This window comes from Lytechinus variegatus, chromosome 3 (assembly GCF_018143015.1).
Source record: "Lytechinus variegatus isolate NC3 chromosome 3, Lvar_3.0, whole genome shotgun sequence".
Lineage (NCBI taxonomy): Eukaryota > Metazoa > Echinodermata > Echinoidea > Temnopleuroida > Toxopneustidae > Lytechinus > Lytechinus variegatus.
Genome location: NC_054742.1, coordinates 31,407,187 through 31,425,642, shown reverse-complemented (window position 1 = coordinate 31,425,642; position 18,456 = coordinate 31,407,187). Strand labels below are relative to the sequence as shown.

Genomic DNA, 18,456 nt, shown 5'->3' with positions numbered 1-18,456 from the left:
CTTGCTCAGCAGCAGAGCATCTCTCTTCTAGAAGATTGTGTTGGTTACATACGTGAATGGATGCTGCATAACAAACTTATGCTAAATGACAGTAAAACAGAATTACTAGTTATCGGCACATCTAAACAACTGAATAAGCTAGATTTTGACGGGATATCAGTTGGCAGTTCAGTCATAGAATTAAACTCTAATGTAAGAAATCTTGGTGTATTTTTTGATTCGCAATTGAATATGGATGCACATATTACCAATGTGTGCAAATCTTCATTTCATATGATATACAACCTCAGACGTATACGAAAATACTTTGACAATGAAAGCATGAAAACAATTGTCCATGCATGCATTATTAGTAAGGTAGATTATTGTAACAGTTTGTTGTATGGGCTCCCCTCATCTCAAATTGGACGTCTTCAGAGAGTACAGAACGCATGTGCACGGCTGATTTGTAGTCAATCTAGATTTTCAAGGATTACCCCTGTATTAAAAGATCTGCACTGGCTTCCGGTTCGCCAACGAATATCTTTCAAGATTTTGTTAATTGTATACAAGGCACTAAGTGGTCAAGCCCCCAGTTACATTTCTGAGCTTCTACAAAGAAAAGTTCACAGACACTCTCACAACCTGCGTAGTTCTAATGATAATCTGCTCCTTCACATCCCCGCTCGTAATACAAAGATAACTTTGGGAGATCGCGCTTTTGCCTGTGCAGCCCCAAGGTTATGGAATGGTTTGCCGTATGTTGTGAGATCATGTCCATCAATAGAAACGTTCAAACTTAAACTGAAAAGTTATCTGTTCAAATAACTACCATACATTTCTTTTGTAAACCCCTTTTTCTAATTTTATTTTTCAAGCATTTCACCAGCTCTAAATTGCAGCGCAGTAGAATATATGCACATAGTTTCTGCGCTATATAAATGAGTATATTATTTATTTATTTATTATTTACTATCAAATGTCAAAAATGTTGGTCCCTGAATTTTCAAAACTTTTTGTAAAGCATTTGTCTCTTTTCAGTAGAAACACAAGTCTCAAGAATAACTGTAATAATAATTGGCATGTATATAGCGCTTTATCAATCTACGACTGCTCAAAGCAGAATGGAATGGGACAATCATTTTAGGATGCAATCTATGCATACAGCTTTTTAATACATTATAATAAAATAAGATGCTTGAAGAGCCTGAACAATACAGTCCGACCTCTCTTATCCAGCATCCCCTTATCCAGATCTCTATTATTCGGACGCACACTTGCCAAGATTTTTCTCCCCACATTCAATCTAGTAGTAGTACATCTAGTACGTGGGGAGATGAGATTTCAATCTAAACTCAATCCTACGCAAACTCACTTTGATTACATATATTTTCCAATATAGTCTACCTTCAACCACATTATTTTTTATGAAATATCTCAACCAAATCACCGAAAGAACTAGAAAGGATAATTTTCCAGTAAATCAGGAAATAGCACAAACATTTCATCATGTTCTTCTCTTTTTATTTCCCATGGAAAAAACAACACATGTCTCGCTACCAAAAGATATTGCCATTTTCTGTAAAATATTTTCTCATAGATTTTGCTTTGAAAGTCAAATCGACAAGATAATAAATAAAATATTGATGAAATTTATGTCGAATAATATATTACAATTAATCAATTTTTATGCAAAGCCCCCCCCCCCCCCTCCTTCCACTCTTTAAAACCAGTTTAATGTAACAGCAGATGGTAGAGTCTATTCAGAGCCATTGAGTATTAACAATTACTGGTAATCCTTTGTTTCTTCTGACATCGTGTACAACATGCTAATGGATCCAATTGCTGAATGTAAAAGTAATCAAAATTGTACCCTACACACGAGCAAGATGTGTAATCAAACACAGAACTCCTCTCAAGCAAATATGACAAATTATCAGGTAGAGTGGATTACATGTAGATCTACTTCTATATTGCAGCTTATACATAAAAATATGATTAAAATGAATGATGCTGATGCTCCAGATATATAATCTACTGTGCTTGATACTTGGTATCATATCATTACCGCAGCTGTAGCTAAGCTATCATATAGGCGCTAAAAGCATTTAAGGAATAAATTCCTACCGGGTACCCATTCACCTCACCTGGGTCGAGTGCATCACAAAGTGGGTAAATTTCTTACAGAAAGAAAACATGCCATGACCGAGATGCAAACCCACGTCCCTCTGATTGAAATACGAGAGTCATAACCACTAGACCATGATGCCCCCACATCTCTTCATTTCATTTGGTTAAAGAATGTCACAATACAACCAAAGGTCTGCTTAAAATATACTCACTTTTTTTAAAGATATAACATGGTATTACACAAAATTAATAGCATTAGAAAGTGGACACAAGTCATGCACATGGACTTTCAAGAATGGACCTCCCTCCAAAAAATAAAATAAATAGATAAATAACAATAACAACAACAATAACAATAATAATAATACTAATAATAAGTATTTTTGAAATCATCCTTCCAACCCAGGGTACCCTAAACATATAATTTTCAATTTTTCCCACTGCAAATTATTGATTATTACTTTTTTGAATACGTACATGTAATTTCCAGGAATACAATGAAGCTCATAACAATAGTAAACACCAGTACATTAATAATAATCATCAATAAAATATTTAAAATTCAGAAGGCAAAGTAGACAAAAGTAGGGGAAAGAACACCAGCTACTGTCTATGGATTATCAAAAGAAATCAAGTTCCTCACAACGGGTAATTCTGAAGTTCAATACTTACTCAAGGAGGGAGTTCAAACTACGCTTTATGGCAGATGGTCTATTGCATGCAATGACAACGATTGGTATCTTATAGGTGTGAAATGGATAATCAGGTTTACTTTCCTCTGCTGGCTTCTCATTCTCCTGATCCTGGATAATGAGCTTAGGAGGTTGGTGTTCTTCATTTGCAGCAGGATTGTGTTTAACTATATAAAATTGAAAAAATAATCAACATTGTATATATTATATATTTACTTTAAAAAATGAAGAAAAAAAGACTTAGTCCATGGACTAACGTAACTCTCAATGTCAATTTAGCCTTTTCCTACTTTCATACCAGTAGGTCAAAAACTGGACGATGGTTGTTGCTTTAAAGTACTCATTTGCAAGTTATACTGCTTAATTCAATTAATTCAATGCCAGAAAGTCAACACGACATTCAGTGATTCAGTTTAAACCTGATGATTGTTCCTGCTCTAACTTAATCATTCACAAGTTGTACTGCACATTTCAATACAAATATCATCACCTTACAAGCATATTTGGCAAATGTTTTACAAAGCTTATTTTCAATACACACACTGTAATTCTACCGAATGACATGTTTGCCTTCATTGTATAATAATTTATGATTTTAGATGCTTATTACAGTATTTTGCACTCTTGTGTGTCATAGAATGTTTTATGAAACAGGGCTACAGCTTTAATACATGCGATGGAGAAGAAGAAAGACTTACTCTTGTTGATGATTTTCACTTTTTCCTGCTCAATCTCATGAAGGAGTTGTTCATTAAGAACCATCTGATCTTTGAGTCTTCCTTGAAGTCTGTTCAACCTCTCTGAAAACTCTTTGGAAGACTTAAACTACAATAAGAATTAAAGAAAAAAAATCAACAAAATATAGTGTACTTGTAACATGTCTGAAAGTATAATAATGAAATTGGTTCAAGGATGCATTCAAAGGCAAATGAGAATGAAAGTCACATGTTAATGGCATTATGCTTCAATTACATGTATATGCTAGCAATGCTATTGCATTTTGGGTGAAGCACTGTGCTCTGCTACCTGTATGCAGGCAAGACAAAAACTCTGCAATCTATGTATATTTGGAAGTGTTTCAAAGATTTCTCCGCTGAAGTTTCATACTACCCATGCATCTAATTAACTTTGAAAAAATATAAGAAACTATCATTCTTGCAACTTTCAAAACTCCTAATGCATTTCATTATTACTATCATCTTAGAAATCCTACTACATGGCAGCTCTAAATATTGCACTGGTTGAGTTTGTGGCAATGCAGAAAAATTTAATAGGCAGTCCCTCTCACATTCTCACACTTACATACATGTATGCAATGTGTACATAATTTTGATTGAACAAAAAAAATCAATGCAGGAATGTATCAACTTTCATTTTTAGAAAGTATGATTCTTCAGTAGGAATACAACACACAATATATAAAAAAGGCTGAATATTCAGGGGAATAAAAAATATTACTAATATTGCACTATTAACTGGAATTTCTTTAATGATCATTGATGCATTGATGCAGATTGGCATTAATAAAAAACAAGGACAAAACTATGCTACACTTTAATGGCTGTTAAAATGCTTATTCCTGGCCATTGCCTATAATAACATCCTAAAAAAAGCTTACCATATGATCGTCTGTATTGCCTGGTCTAGTGAAAAGAAAATAAGTTGCTATGTTCCAAACAATGAAAATCCCTATGAACCATAGGATCATCCTTCGCTTCATTGTGATAGACAACATCAGTCTAAAGGAAACACAACAAAAACAATCAAATATAACAAGTTGCTATTTTTACAATTACTACATCTATTCATTATAAAAATGTGGTTTAAAGAAATAAACTAACTTTTGGGCCAAGGTACTATAACAGCCAAATTTAAACCACCATGCATATTTTCATCATTTTGATTGTTTTTATTCAGTTGGCCATTGAGATATCTCTAAAATAGTGGGAATGTCATCACTCTACTTTAAAAACTATCTATAGCATATACAAGTAATCATTTTGGACTTTCTCTGTTGTGTGTTAGTCCACCAACTGGAAGAAAGTGTCAAAGGCCCGTATTCTGAAGTCAGGTTTAAGTTAGACCATGGTCTAACTCTGTGCTAAAATTATGGGAAGCCAAAAGTGTCAAAATATTTATTAAATTGTACATGTTGCTCTTTCCTTATTCATTGGTGGTGAAGACAATCATCTATTTATACTTCCTAGACAATTATGAATGATTTGAGAGCCAAATGAGCTGAAATATAATATATCTACCATTAGTGATTTATGTAACAATTGGCTTTCCATATTTAAACCACAACTTTAAACCTGAGTTTAAGTTAAACCCGACTTCAGAATGCCAAAAATATTAAATTTCTCCCTACTATAAAAATACATTTTCTGAAAGGGTATTTTCTGATGACTTAAAAATAGCATAAAAGAGTAGCATAAAGTAGTAGATTTTATTTGGTAATTTTACAAAACAAAATTTAAGGGACCCAAGTTTTTTTTTTTAATTTGGAGCCCCCACTTAATTCCCCTTTCCTCTGACTATGTAGGTCAAATGGATCTAGCCATGTCCAGAAAAAATCTGAAATTTTAATTATGATACCTGTAAGGGAAAGTGGGGTAATGACAAACACTTTTTAAACAGAGCGTTAGCAAGATTCCAAGTGAGCCTTTAGTCTGGGAGCAAGGACCTGTGAAAAATGAGTTCGTACAACCCATACTACAGAAAAGGTTTATACCATCTATGCAGTTAGTATGGACCCTTTAGGTCACTTTTTAGGTAGAAGTCTAAATTAGTGGTATTACTTTTTTTACTACTGTTGAATTTAAAGAGCAATGTAAAATAGCAAAATGTGAAAAAATAAATAAATTTTAAGAAGTAGGTGAAATGTAACTTGCCATTTCTCCACTTGCATACGTCATGAATACGTCATTCGTGTATCAAAATGTTGCTGGGTGACAGCTCGAACGTTACAGTAACATTCAAAAGTGAAATTGAGATATCGAACCTTCAAAATAGGAATACAAATGGCCAGTGACTTTTTACATCTCAAGTAGATATGAAAAAATTGAGATAATAATTTGATTTTTGTGTTTAATTAAATATTTGGCGCTCTATAAAAAAACATTTGGATTAAATATGCTTTATTCATAACAAAATGAAGATTTTTAAACATTTTCAGATAATTATATTCTAACTAGCCTGCGGTCTACAATTTACAATCTTATAGTGCCATTATTTTGGGATCCAACGCTGCTTAAATCAAATAGAATTACTTTTTACTGGCGATATAATCTGATCCAAACCAAATTCATTACCAATGGCGTAGGACCACGCCCTCCAAAATTAAAATGATGGGGCGAGAAATGGAGTTTGGGACAAAATGTCTAAAGAACTGTGCACGACTGAAGCAAATGAGCCAAAAATTATGTTTCTAATACACCAATATGTTTTTGACAGATTATGACATATTATCTAGAAAATATAATATTTCCTCCTTTTCCTTTCCTTTTCTTACTTCGAACTTCATTTTTTATTATCGTGAAATTGTTAAGGGGTCAACGGCCCCAAGCCCCCCATTTTACAGCAGTATTCATTACTGAACTTCATAAAATGTAAAATATTTCCAAGTCGTGTTCACCCTCATAGTCTTTGTTTATCAATCCCCTGTGGTGTGGGTTGTACGAACTCCTTAAATAGGGCCCCTATGAGATATTGCTCCCGGACTACTTATTCCAAGTCAAGAATTTGATAAAACACAGCATTTATTGACTGTAACAACCTCTTTATTCAACATCAATCATTCATTTAATTCATTAGAAGCTATGGTACAAACGCAGAAATTCTGGATTACCCTGCACTCCTGGTCCACGGGGTAATTGCGAACGCCATTCGTCGACACATAGAAAAGAGGAGATATGTCACTTGTATTATTTTTCGATTATTCTTTCATCAGAAGAGACAAGTCAAACAGATCCGTGCACAGGAAGTCAGACAACAATGTGCGTTATGGCCATTATGTCGTAAAAGCGTCACCTCACCTCTCGTTGTAGATATTGAGGTGTTTGGGATTATCCCGCGTTCGGGATTCACCCACTCTTCATTCTTAAATGAGGGAACCATAGAAAAGTGAGAATCTGTCATTTGCATTTTATTTCAAGTAGTATAGTATTTCATCGGGAGAGACATGTTAACAGATCCGTGCACAGGAATTCAGACAACATTCTGCGTTACAGCCAGTGTTGTGGGTCTCGAGGAGGCAAAATCTTCCTCAAGGACGGACGTTAATCCTCGGACGGACACACAAGTGGGTATATAATGGCAGGGTCAGGAGGTTGCATTGCCCCGGGACCCCGACACGTCTTCAGACAGTGTCGGGGTCCTGAGTGCCTCCATGCATTCTCACAGGAGTACAAAACTTCGCGATGTTTGGCATTAGAAAACCGGTGATAATAATGAATTAAAAATCTAACGATTAATATCAATCTTACCTAAACAAACTGTTCCTAAATCAGCTTAACTTTCAATTAAAACTGATGTATACAATTCCAAGAAATCCTTCGAAAGAACGTCAATTTTCGGACTTTTGTTCCAATCGCGAGATCGCCATGTTTGAAGAACGTGAAAATAGTTTCTGCGCATGCGTATATAAATATTCATAAGATGACGTCTCTGCCTTTACAAAACAGTTTAATGAATATGCATGTAAGTCAAAACTTTCGGCAAGTCGCCTCGATTCAGTTAAATCGTGATTTAGGCATGTAATTCAATACCATTTTTTCATTTTAATTTGAAAAAAAAATCTGTATTAATGAAAAAATAATTTATTTCATATATATTTCTATTTTGTTACATTCTGTGTTTTTATAATATATATTTTTTTTTATTTGTCATTTGTTATAAACTTATATTTCTTTCTCCTTTTCATTCTTTTTATGCTTTGTTTATGGGAAGGGGGGGGGGAGCATGACTGTTCTCTTGGTGTGTGTTTTATATACTGAACAAAATAAAATTTACGAATAGCATGATTGTGTTTTATAATTATATTAAGAGATATCTAGATCATGTAGAAACTTTTAGTCTGTATTATGATTATTCCCTTTGTGATTATGAGATATTAAAGAAATAGTTACAGATTCTAATTTTACATTTAGAATAACTTAACGATTTTCTTAAATATGAATCCTGATTTTATTGATGTTATTCATCTTTTTCACTTGTTATAGCAATTAGGAAGGAATGAATATGATTTTAAATGAAAGGACATACTTAAAATAACTTTGCCTCCTTTTAAAATAAATATCAAGATATTGTAAAGAATAAATAATTATGATTAAAAAAAAAATTCTGCCGCTTTGATAATCTCTAATCACCATGGCAGTAGCATAGGTTTTTTTAATCGCCCCCCTTCTAAAGAAAATTGATACGAAACGACCTCCAATTTTATGTTGAAGACCTTTTTTTGCTTGTCAAATTCACATTAAAAACATCGAACTCACTGCCGGATCGGGGGGGGGGCAAAGCCGGCTCGTCCTCCCCCCCCCCTTGAGAAGCATAATGAAAATTTGTGATGTTAAAAATGGTGTTAAAACCGAACTGTGCCCCCTCCCCTTTTTTTCTTGTCAAATTTTTTTCGGGCCAAATAATTTTTTTTTTTTGTTAAAAAGATTTCTTTCATTTTGTTTTTTTGGCTTAGCAATTTTTTTTCCTGAACGAAATTTCCTTAATATTGGTTGGAAAACCTTTCTTCTTTTTTTTTTTGCTCGTCAAATTTTTCATTGGAAAAAATTTTTCATTGGAAAAATTTGCCCCCCTTTTGAAAATCATGGTTCCGCCCCTAATTGAGCTCATTTATATGAAGTGCTTACACTGTCAAAAAATAAATTAAACAACACTATTTATTGTGTGAATTGCGCAGTAGTTGTTTAAACATTTTAAATAGGTGTTTAAAATCTTAAACAATCAAGCTGTAATTATTGATAATTTGATATTTGAATTTAATTATTGATAATCAAATTTTGAATTTAAACTGTGTTGTTTAAGATTTTAAATACTTGTTTAAACAATTGTGTGATTCGTGTCGTAAACAGCGTTTTTTCAATCATTTTTAACAGTGTATTTGAATGATTAGGAACAAAAAGTGACATGCAAAATATCAAATTAATGGCGCAAAATAGGCGACAGGAGATTGATGACATATGAACTTCCATCATCTAGTAATATTGTACTTTTTTCACAATTTTTATAACTGCCCCTTTACATGCTCATGATAAGGCCGTCTGCGGCCCCAAATAAATTCACTAGTAAAGAGCTGCACTCTAAATTACAGGGATTTAAATTCAGTCCACATGGACTGTAGTTAGGGACCAATCGAATTCCGGATTTAGTTTGAATCCATAAGATTCATTTTTCAATCTCGAAAGTTTTAAATTAAAATCACTTGAGATTTAAATTTAAGTCTTTAAGACTAAAACTAAATCCAGAAATTGACTGGTCCCTAACTACAGTCCAGCTGGACTTATTATCCCTGTAATTTAGAGTGTGAAAAGCGGAAGAAGTAGCCTTTGTGGGTAATTGACATCATTGTTATTATATAGTTTACCGCCCTTACCTAGGGATCGGAAAAGTTGGTATTGATCAATTTGAAGAAATATATTACTTTGACCTGTAATCTTAATACAAGTTCCGTTCCCAAATATTATTTTTAACAAGTGGAATGCCTCTGGCCGTCTCACCTGCATCACGCGGTTCAATATAGCAGTAGTGCTGACTTTGAATACTACTCTAACTCGCACAAGATGTTCAGTGATACATGGTTACTCTTATGTTCACTTTTTATGAACTAGACCAATAAACTTACAGAGATATGATGGTTATTCACCAAAAAAACCCAACATGGCCAAAGTTAATTGACCTTACATGACCTTTGACCTTGATCATGTGACCTGAAACTCAAACAGGATATTCAGTGATACTTGATTACTCTTATGTACAAGTTTCATGAATCAGATCCATAAACTTTCAAAGTTATGATGGTAATTCAACAGATACACCCAATTCGGCCAAAGTTCATTGACCTTTGACCTTGGTCATGTGACCTGAAATGTGCACAGGATGTTCAGTGATACTTGATTACTCTAATGTCCAAGTTTAAACTAGACCAATAAACTTTCAAAGTTATGATGGTAATTCAACAGATACCCCCGATTCGGCCAAAGTTCATTGACCCTAAATGACCATTGACCTTAATCATGAGACCTGAAACTTGCACAAAATTTTCAGTGATGCTTGATTACTATCATGTCCAAGTTTCATGAATCAGATCCATAAACTTTCAAAGTTATGATGGGAATTCAACAGATATCCCCAATTCGGCCAAAGTTCATTGACCCTAAATGATCTTTGACCTTGGTCATGTGACGTGAAACTCATGCAGGATGTTCAGTGATACTTGATTAACCTTATGTCCAAGTTTCATGAACTAGGTCCATATATTTTCTAAGTTATGATGACATTTCAAAAACTTAACCACAGGTTAAGATTTCGATGTTGATTCCTCCAACATGGTCTAAGTTCATTGACCCTAAATGACCTTTGACCTTGGTCATGTGACATGAAACTTTAATAGGATGTTCAGTAATACTTGATTAACCTTATGGCCAAGTTTCATGAACTAGGTCCATATACTTTCTAAGTTATGATGTCATTTCAAAAACTTAACCTCAGGTTAAGATTTGATGTTGACGCCGCCGCCGTCGGAAAAGCGGCGCCTATAGTCTCACTTTGCTTCGCAGGTGAGACAAAAACTTGATGCCGCAACGAAACAAAATAGCATTAAGCCGAGATGGGAAAACGGGGAAAGGTAAACAAAGGAGAAAACTATATTTTCATGATTTCCTCGCAAACTTGCGCGGAAGCAAATATTTATAGAGAAAGAAAATCCCGCAAAGCTATCTTTTTCGCCATTGCTTTCCCCTTCGCTCTCACCATTTCTCATGTTTTTTTTTTTTTGGGGGGGGGCGTTAGGATGGGGAAGGCCACCCCACCGCCTCCTTGCGACGCACTTGTTATAGAAAAATGGAAAAGGTTCATGACAAAGGCCTGACTTTTATTGGGATGTTATGACAAAATCTATCACAAAATTTTATTTCTGCATCAATACTTCAGTGGTACTGCAGTAGAGATATAGATAAGCTGATTTAGTGTCATCATTATTATTCATTAATTCTTATAAGCAAAACAATTAAGATAAAGAACGGGACGTATTCGAAAAAAGCGCCTCTTGGATGCCAGGAAAACAATCAGATAAGCAAGATTCCTGGCGAATTTATGCATCCTATATGTAATGAGCAATTCAATTCTTTGTAATTACAGGCCTATACTTATCCCGCAGAGATTTATATACTCAATGATTGAGGCTTAAAGAATGCCAACCAGATGAAAGATTACATAGTAATCTAGAAACAAACATATGAATTTTAATCATATTTCATGATCATCTTATAATCTCCGTTCAAACAAATTACAAATTGATATTGATATAAGCATCAATAGTATATGAAAATGGTTGTTGGATGATAATGAGATTTGCATATATTTTCATTTCATTTATTTATTTTAAATTCTCATTAAAACATACAACATACAATTCAAACTGACAGAATGATTCATGCATGCACAGTATACAAAATAAATAAAATGGAAAACATAACAAGAGAGAAAGAACAAAATTAAAATATGTGGGAGCCAGCATTGGACTCCGTGATAATGTCTTTAAAATCATTTCACATCACGGAGTCCTCTAGATTCTAGGCTAAGTCAGCGCAGACCTTTCAGTTGCTGGGTTCCAGAAAATGGGCATCAATATCTTAAAGAGATGATTTGCTGATCACTCAATAATTTTGATCAACGAATATTTTCACAAGCGTACCTAAGAGAGGGGGGGGGTAGACTGCCCCCCCCCTCTGACGAGTCATAACTCATGCAATGGACGTACATGTACCCCTGCCCCCATGACGAATCACAACTGATCCCGACGAGCCACAAGTGCCCCCTCTTTTGAACTTGTAGACCTTTTTTTTCTTATTTGCTTGTCAATTTTTTTTCTGATACGAAATCATTTATTTCCGGTTGAAGACAATTTCTTTTCTTTTTTTTTGCTTGTCAAATTTTTGGGCAGACGAATTTGCCCCCCCCCCCCACGGAAAATTCTGGGTACGCCCCTGAAAATATTCCTTTAATATATGAGTATTAATTTATTTCTTCGCTTGTTTATTTACCTATATCTGTAGATTTCTATAATAATAATAATGATAAAAAATTTGTAGTACGACACCATGAGTATTATCTCTCGAAAACAAAGAAGACAAGAAGAAAATTAGAGACAAAAAAAGAGAAGAAAAAAAATGAAGAATAAAAAAACAAAAAACAAAGGCAAAAACTAAAAAAAAGGGAAGAAAAAAAACTGACCCAAAAATGAAGAGAAGGTAGGGGAACAAAATAACGAGAATAAAAAAGGGCAAAGGAAAATAAAATAGAACAGAAGAAAAGAAAAAAAAATGAAGGAGAAAGAAAGAAAAAAAAATAATTCAAAAGAAAATATGTTATTTCTTTCAAAGAAAAAAACAAAGCCGTATGTTGACTGGTTATCAGGCAAAGGGAAAAGCAAGAATTTACGGAACTAGACTCATGAATATTCATGTAAATCTTTCTCCGACGCATCGAATGATAGCCTTTTGTCGGGGCCTTAAGTTATATTTTGCTAGGCCTATATGGACTTTAGTGCTATTGGCAAATCTGATGAACATGCGAACTTACTAAAATTCACACATATTACGCATATTCAATTATTATTTTATTTTTTAAGTATATTTTTCTTTTATTGTTTGTTTTTGTTTTTTCATCTGTTTGCTGACAAAAATCAAATTTATCTCGTTGCCTCGTCAAAAGGCTATATCGATCTTCCATTGCTTCCTGTACAAACGACTTTTAATGCACATCGGTAAAACATCCCTCAATATTTGCCTAGTTTTGGGACATTACTTCTTCGTTTTGAGGATTGTGAATATTGCGGCTTAAGTTGTAAGTATGATGGGGTGTCCAAACTTCGCGCACTTTTCAAAAATATTCATCAGGCTTAATTTTGTCCACAAATTATTCATAATTTATACAAAACCAATTCAAGAAATAGTTACCACATTGACGGCAAGATCGTAAACTATAAAATCATGGACGAAAATGTAAAGTAGGTCACGGGGTTTCGCCGGTATCGCGATCTCAAAATTCTATTCCGATCGGCGAATGCGGGCTGTGCTGGAAAACCGTTCAGAAAAAGTGTGACCTAACTTCGCGCACCAAAGCTTTTGTGGAGATTTAAACAAAGACTCAAGCTCAAAAAGTGAACTATTTATATCAGATTGATGGCAAAATGCTATGGAATCGGTTAGTACCACATTTAACTTACATTTTTTATGATTTCTGCTTGTAAAATGGTGATATCGTGATGCTTGTTGCTTTCTTCAAAACGGGCGCTAACGGTGACAAATTTGCCGATCTTTTGCCCATATTTTCATGAATACTGGACTAATCCTAATGAAACTTTCAGCGAAGGGTAATTTTAGGTCGCTTTTCACATTGATGATGTCAGATTTTAAGGGTATTGGCTAGTTTTGGAGATAATGACCGTCCGCAAAGTTTGGACACGCGCGAAGTTTGGACTCACTGCCATATGTATTGATTCCTTCATTCCAATTTTGTCCAATATTACTAATAATCATTAAATTCCCGAATCTCATCTGGCCGATCCGGTCCGGATCCGGTGAGCTGGGGTGAACTGAAACACTTCGCAGCCCGAACACAGGTCACAGTCACTCCTAGTACCAATGAGGTCCAAACATTAACATGTATGGACCTCATAGGCGACATTACCCAAAAATATGGGTTAGACAATGCTGTTCTGATTTCCAACCCAAGACTTTGGTAAATGTACGCCTTAATACAAATTGGAGTTAAGTGATATGACTTTCATTTGGTGGGGAGACATTAAAAGTATTAATTAAGTAGTTCAAATTAAAATAGATTATCATTAAACTTACATTTCAGGCCCTTTTTGTTGATTTTCGGTGAGCGTTCCACACAGCTGCGACGAGTGATCAACTCCGAAGTGATACGCGAACTGGTCAGCTGATCGGTAGATTATCTTTTTGTCAGACGTTCATAATTTATGTAAAGCGTATCAATCTTCAGTATCTTGATTCCAAAGTATCAGTATTGCAGATAAATGTCATTATTGATTGGAATCAGTGGCGGATCGGGGGGGTGGGGGTGGGGGTGAGCATTTCTGGCGGATCGGGGGGGGGTGGGGTGGGGGTGAGCATTTCTGCCCGATCCCCCTATTGAGATTTGTAGTAAATATTTTGGAATTAAATACGTTGTTCATACTAGTTATGCGACCCCTCCCTTATGATGATCACAGCATTATTTGTAATGGGGATATTTCGTTCATAATTATTCTTGTCTCTTCTTTCTCTTTTTTAGCCTTTTTTTGCTTGTTAAAACCTTTTTTCCTTTTTTTTTTTGGGGGGGGGCTCGCCAAATTTTACGTGGGTCAAAATTACCTTCATTTTTTAGTGACAATCTTTTTTTCATTTGTCCAGTTCTACGCGAGACAAAATTACCTTCGATCATTATTATAGTTAAAAACTTTTTTTTATTTTTTATTTATTTATTTATTTTTTTTTTGGGGGGGGGAGGTTGCCAAATATCACGCGAACGTTTTTCAGCTTTTACTGTTTTATTCGACTTATAATCAAATATTAAATGGGGCTTACCACAGTTTTTTTTAAAGTCAATTCATAAGAATATTCCTCCTCGGGATTTGAGCTTTCTTTCATGAAATATCAATTTTTTTCATGATTACCAAAAATACTTAAAATTTTTTATCGGTGTATGCCTATAAAGCTTTAGCTCATGCGTTGCGCCTGCCATATTTTAATGCTGATCAACTTTATGCTTTTAATGAATTCCTAAAAACAATAAATTCTCAGATCATCAATTTTGTCGCAATCGAATAATTCGATTGCGTCTCTCTATCAGTTTTGAATATTCATAAAAAATATCAGCTCGTGCTTTTTGCTCATAATATTTTGATTAGTAAATTCTTCTCTTATATAATCGAGTCGGATAGATAGATAGATAACTAGAGAGAGAGAGTTGGGGGGGGTCCCTCAGCTACTTGTCCTCGCTTATTTGTTATTATTTGTTATTATGCTCATGTTGTGAGAGCTTTGTGTTTTCACATTTTTTCTTTTTCAACCTTTTTATTGTCTCGGAGCTTCCCTCTATTTCTTTACACTATATAATGTAGTCCTTTTTACCTCATTGTTTCAATCATTGGCGGCGGAAGCCCCAAATTTTAGGAGGGGACAACCTAAAAAATTTTGACAAGCAAAAAAAAAAGGCTCTCAACCCAAACATTTTAGGGGGGACGTAGGAAAATAAATTGACAAGCAAAAAAAAAAAAAGTCAACAACAAATTTAGGGGGGAACGTCCCCGCTTCCGCCGCCTATGGTTTCAATTCTTTTTTTGTTCTCATTTCAATGAAAACATCATTATTAAACTGACGTAGAAGACTTTATTACGAAATTTTGACATTGTTTTGTTTCATTTGTTTGGCTTTCTTTTTTTCTTCTCCTCATCTTCTTTTTCTTCTTACTTTTTCCCTTTCCTTATTTTCTCTTCAGTATTTCATTCAGGTATCCGCCAATTTATACAACACCAAGCATATAGAGGCGGATAATCAGTGAGGGAGCATGACGGTGTGCCGCTCTAAAAAAAAAAGGAGGAATATTGGAAGAAAAAAAAGAAGGGATGGGGAAAAAAAAAAAAAAAAAAAGATGATGATGGCAATGACGATGATGAAAATTATCTTGGTGATGATGATGGTTGTGGTGACGGTTGTGGTGATGATGATGGTGATGCTAATGATAGTGGTGGTGATGATGATGACGAGATGTAATTTTGTTATTTTGTCTTTGAAAAAATTAAGTAGTGCAAAGTTGAATTCATTTAAAGTTTATTATGAAAATAGCAGAAAAAAAATTGGTATGCGTTCGAGGAAAATCCATCCCCCACCAATCTTTTTCAAAGGTAAGATTTTTTTTTTGCCCGGGGGGGGGGGCCACTTCCATTCACGAGTGGATACCATGCGCGACCATGGGGTCTCGAAAAGCACCCTAAACACGTAATTTCCATATTCTGAAAATGCACCCCTTAACAAGTATTGGCGTGTGAAACCCTACCCTTAACAAGTATTGGAAACAAAACGATACTCTTGGCAAATATTCCCTGAAATGAACCCCTAAACAAGTACAGGAATGTTTTATTGTTACGGGTCCTTCGGTCGTCGGCTTTACCTTATTTGGTTTAGTACGACCCCACCTTCTACACCTCGCGCAAATCGGACTCTAAACACGAAGTGTTGGAGCAAAAAGGACATCCTTTATAAAACATTTTGATTTTGTTTTATCATCCCCGCAAATTAGACCCTAAACACGACGGTTTTCCTAGCGAATTAATAGATACCCTTTTTTCGTTATTTTTGTGTTTTTGACACCCTTATCACGTTACGTAGGTAACGTGCCCTATCGTGAAAAGGACATCCTTTTTACGTTTTTTTTGGTCGCGCATGGTATCCACTCGTCAATGTAAGTGGCCCCCCCCCCCCCCCCCGGGTTTTTTTGTGACGGCGTAGGCCTTTGCAAGCAGCTATTATTATGGTAAAAAAGTAAATGAAATGTCAAGAAATACATGATGATTTTTATGGTACATTTTAGTAGGCCTATATCAATTCATACTTGTTATCAAAAAGAAAAAAGTGGGTCGTTACGGACCATTAAAAATGGGAAATTTGGGCATTTTATATTTAGGATAGAGCAACTGCTCGTTATAGACGTCACAATAAATCAAGCATTCTAAATTCTATCAACTCCATTTTTTGTCAAATAACACCTTCATCGATATTTTGAAATGATTTTTCTCATATTTTCATCATCTTTTTATCAGGGTGAAATTCCCCTTTAATTTACAAAACAGATTCGCAAACAATATCAAGAGTAGTGGGAGGCAAGGGTGGAAATCTAAGGTAGGGGACCAGGGGCTGGAAAACAGGCAAAAAAAAAAACAAAAACAAACTAACAAAAAAAAACAAAAAGGAAGGTTTATCACCCCCAAAAGAAGGTCGTCTCGTCCAAAATACATGTTTTACTTCGATTTAAATGATGTAGGCCTATTTCTTTCCATCATATATAAAAGAACAAAAATAGTAGGGGGACATTTGATAATGTGCCCCTACTATTTTGGGTTAGGGGGAAGTGTCCCCCTGGGATTTGCGCCCATGTGGGTGGGGGGTGTTGCACCTCCTTTCGGAATCATTATGGAACAGTGTGAATAGTCGCTGTGATTTCGATCTCATACCTATAAAAAAAATAGAACAGAAGAACGCCTTGACCACAGGCCAAAATGCCTAACAATTTTTCCGCGGCATTAGCGACTCTCGTAAGGGGCGCTCCATTTATAAATAAAGTTGCATGTGTAGCTGTCGACTATGGCAACAGAATCTATCGCAGAATTGAAGCCAGAAGCGTGGGAATTTTCAAGAAAATTCAAGAAAAGAACCGGTGAGTACCACTTATTAACAGTACTAATCTAATTAGTTACATGTATTGAATTATAAGAATATTCAATTTTTCGTGAAACAAAGCTTAGTTCTAAGCTAGGGCGGCCCAAATGCGTGTGAGTGGAGTCCCAGTTTCTTAACACGGGTAAGTATTGCGTTGTCGCCTAGAGTGGTCACAGTGCGTGTTCGGGCTGCCGCAGTATAGTAAGAGGTTGCAGTGAACAATTGAATGGGTGGGCAAGACATGCAATGCAATGAATGGGACTGTGGTGGCTGAGTATGCAATTGATGAACAATATGAAGAACAGAGCTCAGCTCAGAGAGCTTACCTTTTCGCCACCGAAGGACTGCAGAATCTTGTTCCTCTTGAGTGGTTGAATTTTTCCCAAATCCTATCTGCTACTTCATTTTGCTAAAGAGTCATACTAAGGAAGAATCGCCTTACATTTGATTATCACAGTCTCGAGACTTTGGACGTGGAACTTAATCCGTATCTACTATTACTAATGACAATGTGTAAAAATATAACGAAAGATGCAGCGCTAGCGTCATCAAGCGGCTAGCTAGCGCGCGCTAGCGGCGCGGCGCGCCGAGGCCGCGTTCCAGGCTAGTCTATCGCAAGCTACGCTGCGCTATATCAGGGTGGGATATCAGCGCGCTGCTGCTCAGCTTAAAGGGGAGAGTGAAGCGAGCCATTTCCATCGACTTGACGAGATACTTTATCTTGCCATGTCGACATGACGAGATACGTTATCTTGCCAAGTTGAATTATGAAAAGTTATATGTCAACATGGCGAGATATTTTATCGTGCCAAGTCGACTAATAAAAAGTTATACCCTATGTCAACTTGGCGAGATATTTCGACTCTCGCCAGGCCTTTGACACTTCATATTTATCTCGCCATGTCGACATATAATTTATGTTTTATAAGTCGACTTGGCAATAAGATAAAATATCTTGCCATGTTGACATATAATGACTTTTT

The 18,456-nt window shown here is 35.4% G+C and overlaps 1 protein-coding gene across 1 annotated transcript in view; it reads right to left on the bottom strand.

Annotated features, from left to right (window-relative positions):
- The window catches only part of LOC121410767 (alpha-1,3-mannosyl-glycoprotein 2-beta-N-acetylglucosaminyltransferase-like), a 29,787-nt gene extending 11,812 nt beyond the window's left edge, over positions 1-17,975 (bottom strand). The window contains exons 1-4 of the mRNA XM_041603058.1: positions 17,800-17,975; positions 4,420-4,540; positions 3,500-3,626; positions 2,782-2,968 (exon numbers count right to left, since the gene is read on the bottom strand). Of these exons, the coding sequence (XP_041458992.1) occupies positions 2,782-2,968; positions 3,500-3,626; positions 4,420-4,536 (431 nt within the window). The 5' untranslated portion in view covers positions 4,537-4,540; positions 17,800-17,975. The remainder of the gene's footprint in view (positions 1-2,781; positions 2,969-3,499; positions 3,627-4,419; positions 4,541-17,799) is intronic.
- Positions 17,976-18,456: the final 481 nt, after the last annotated feature.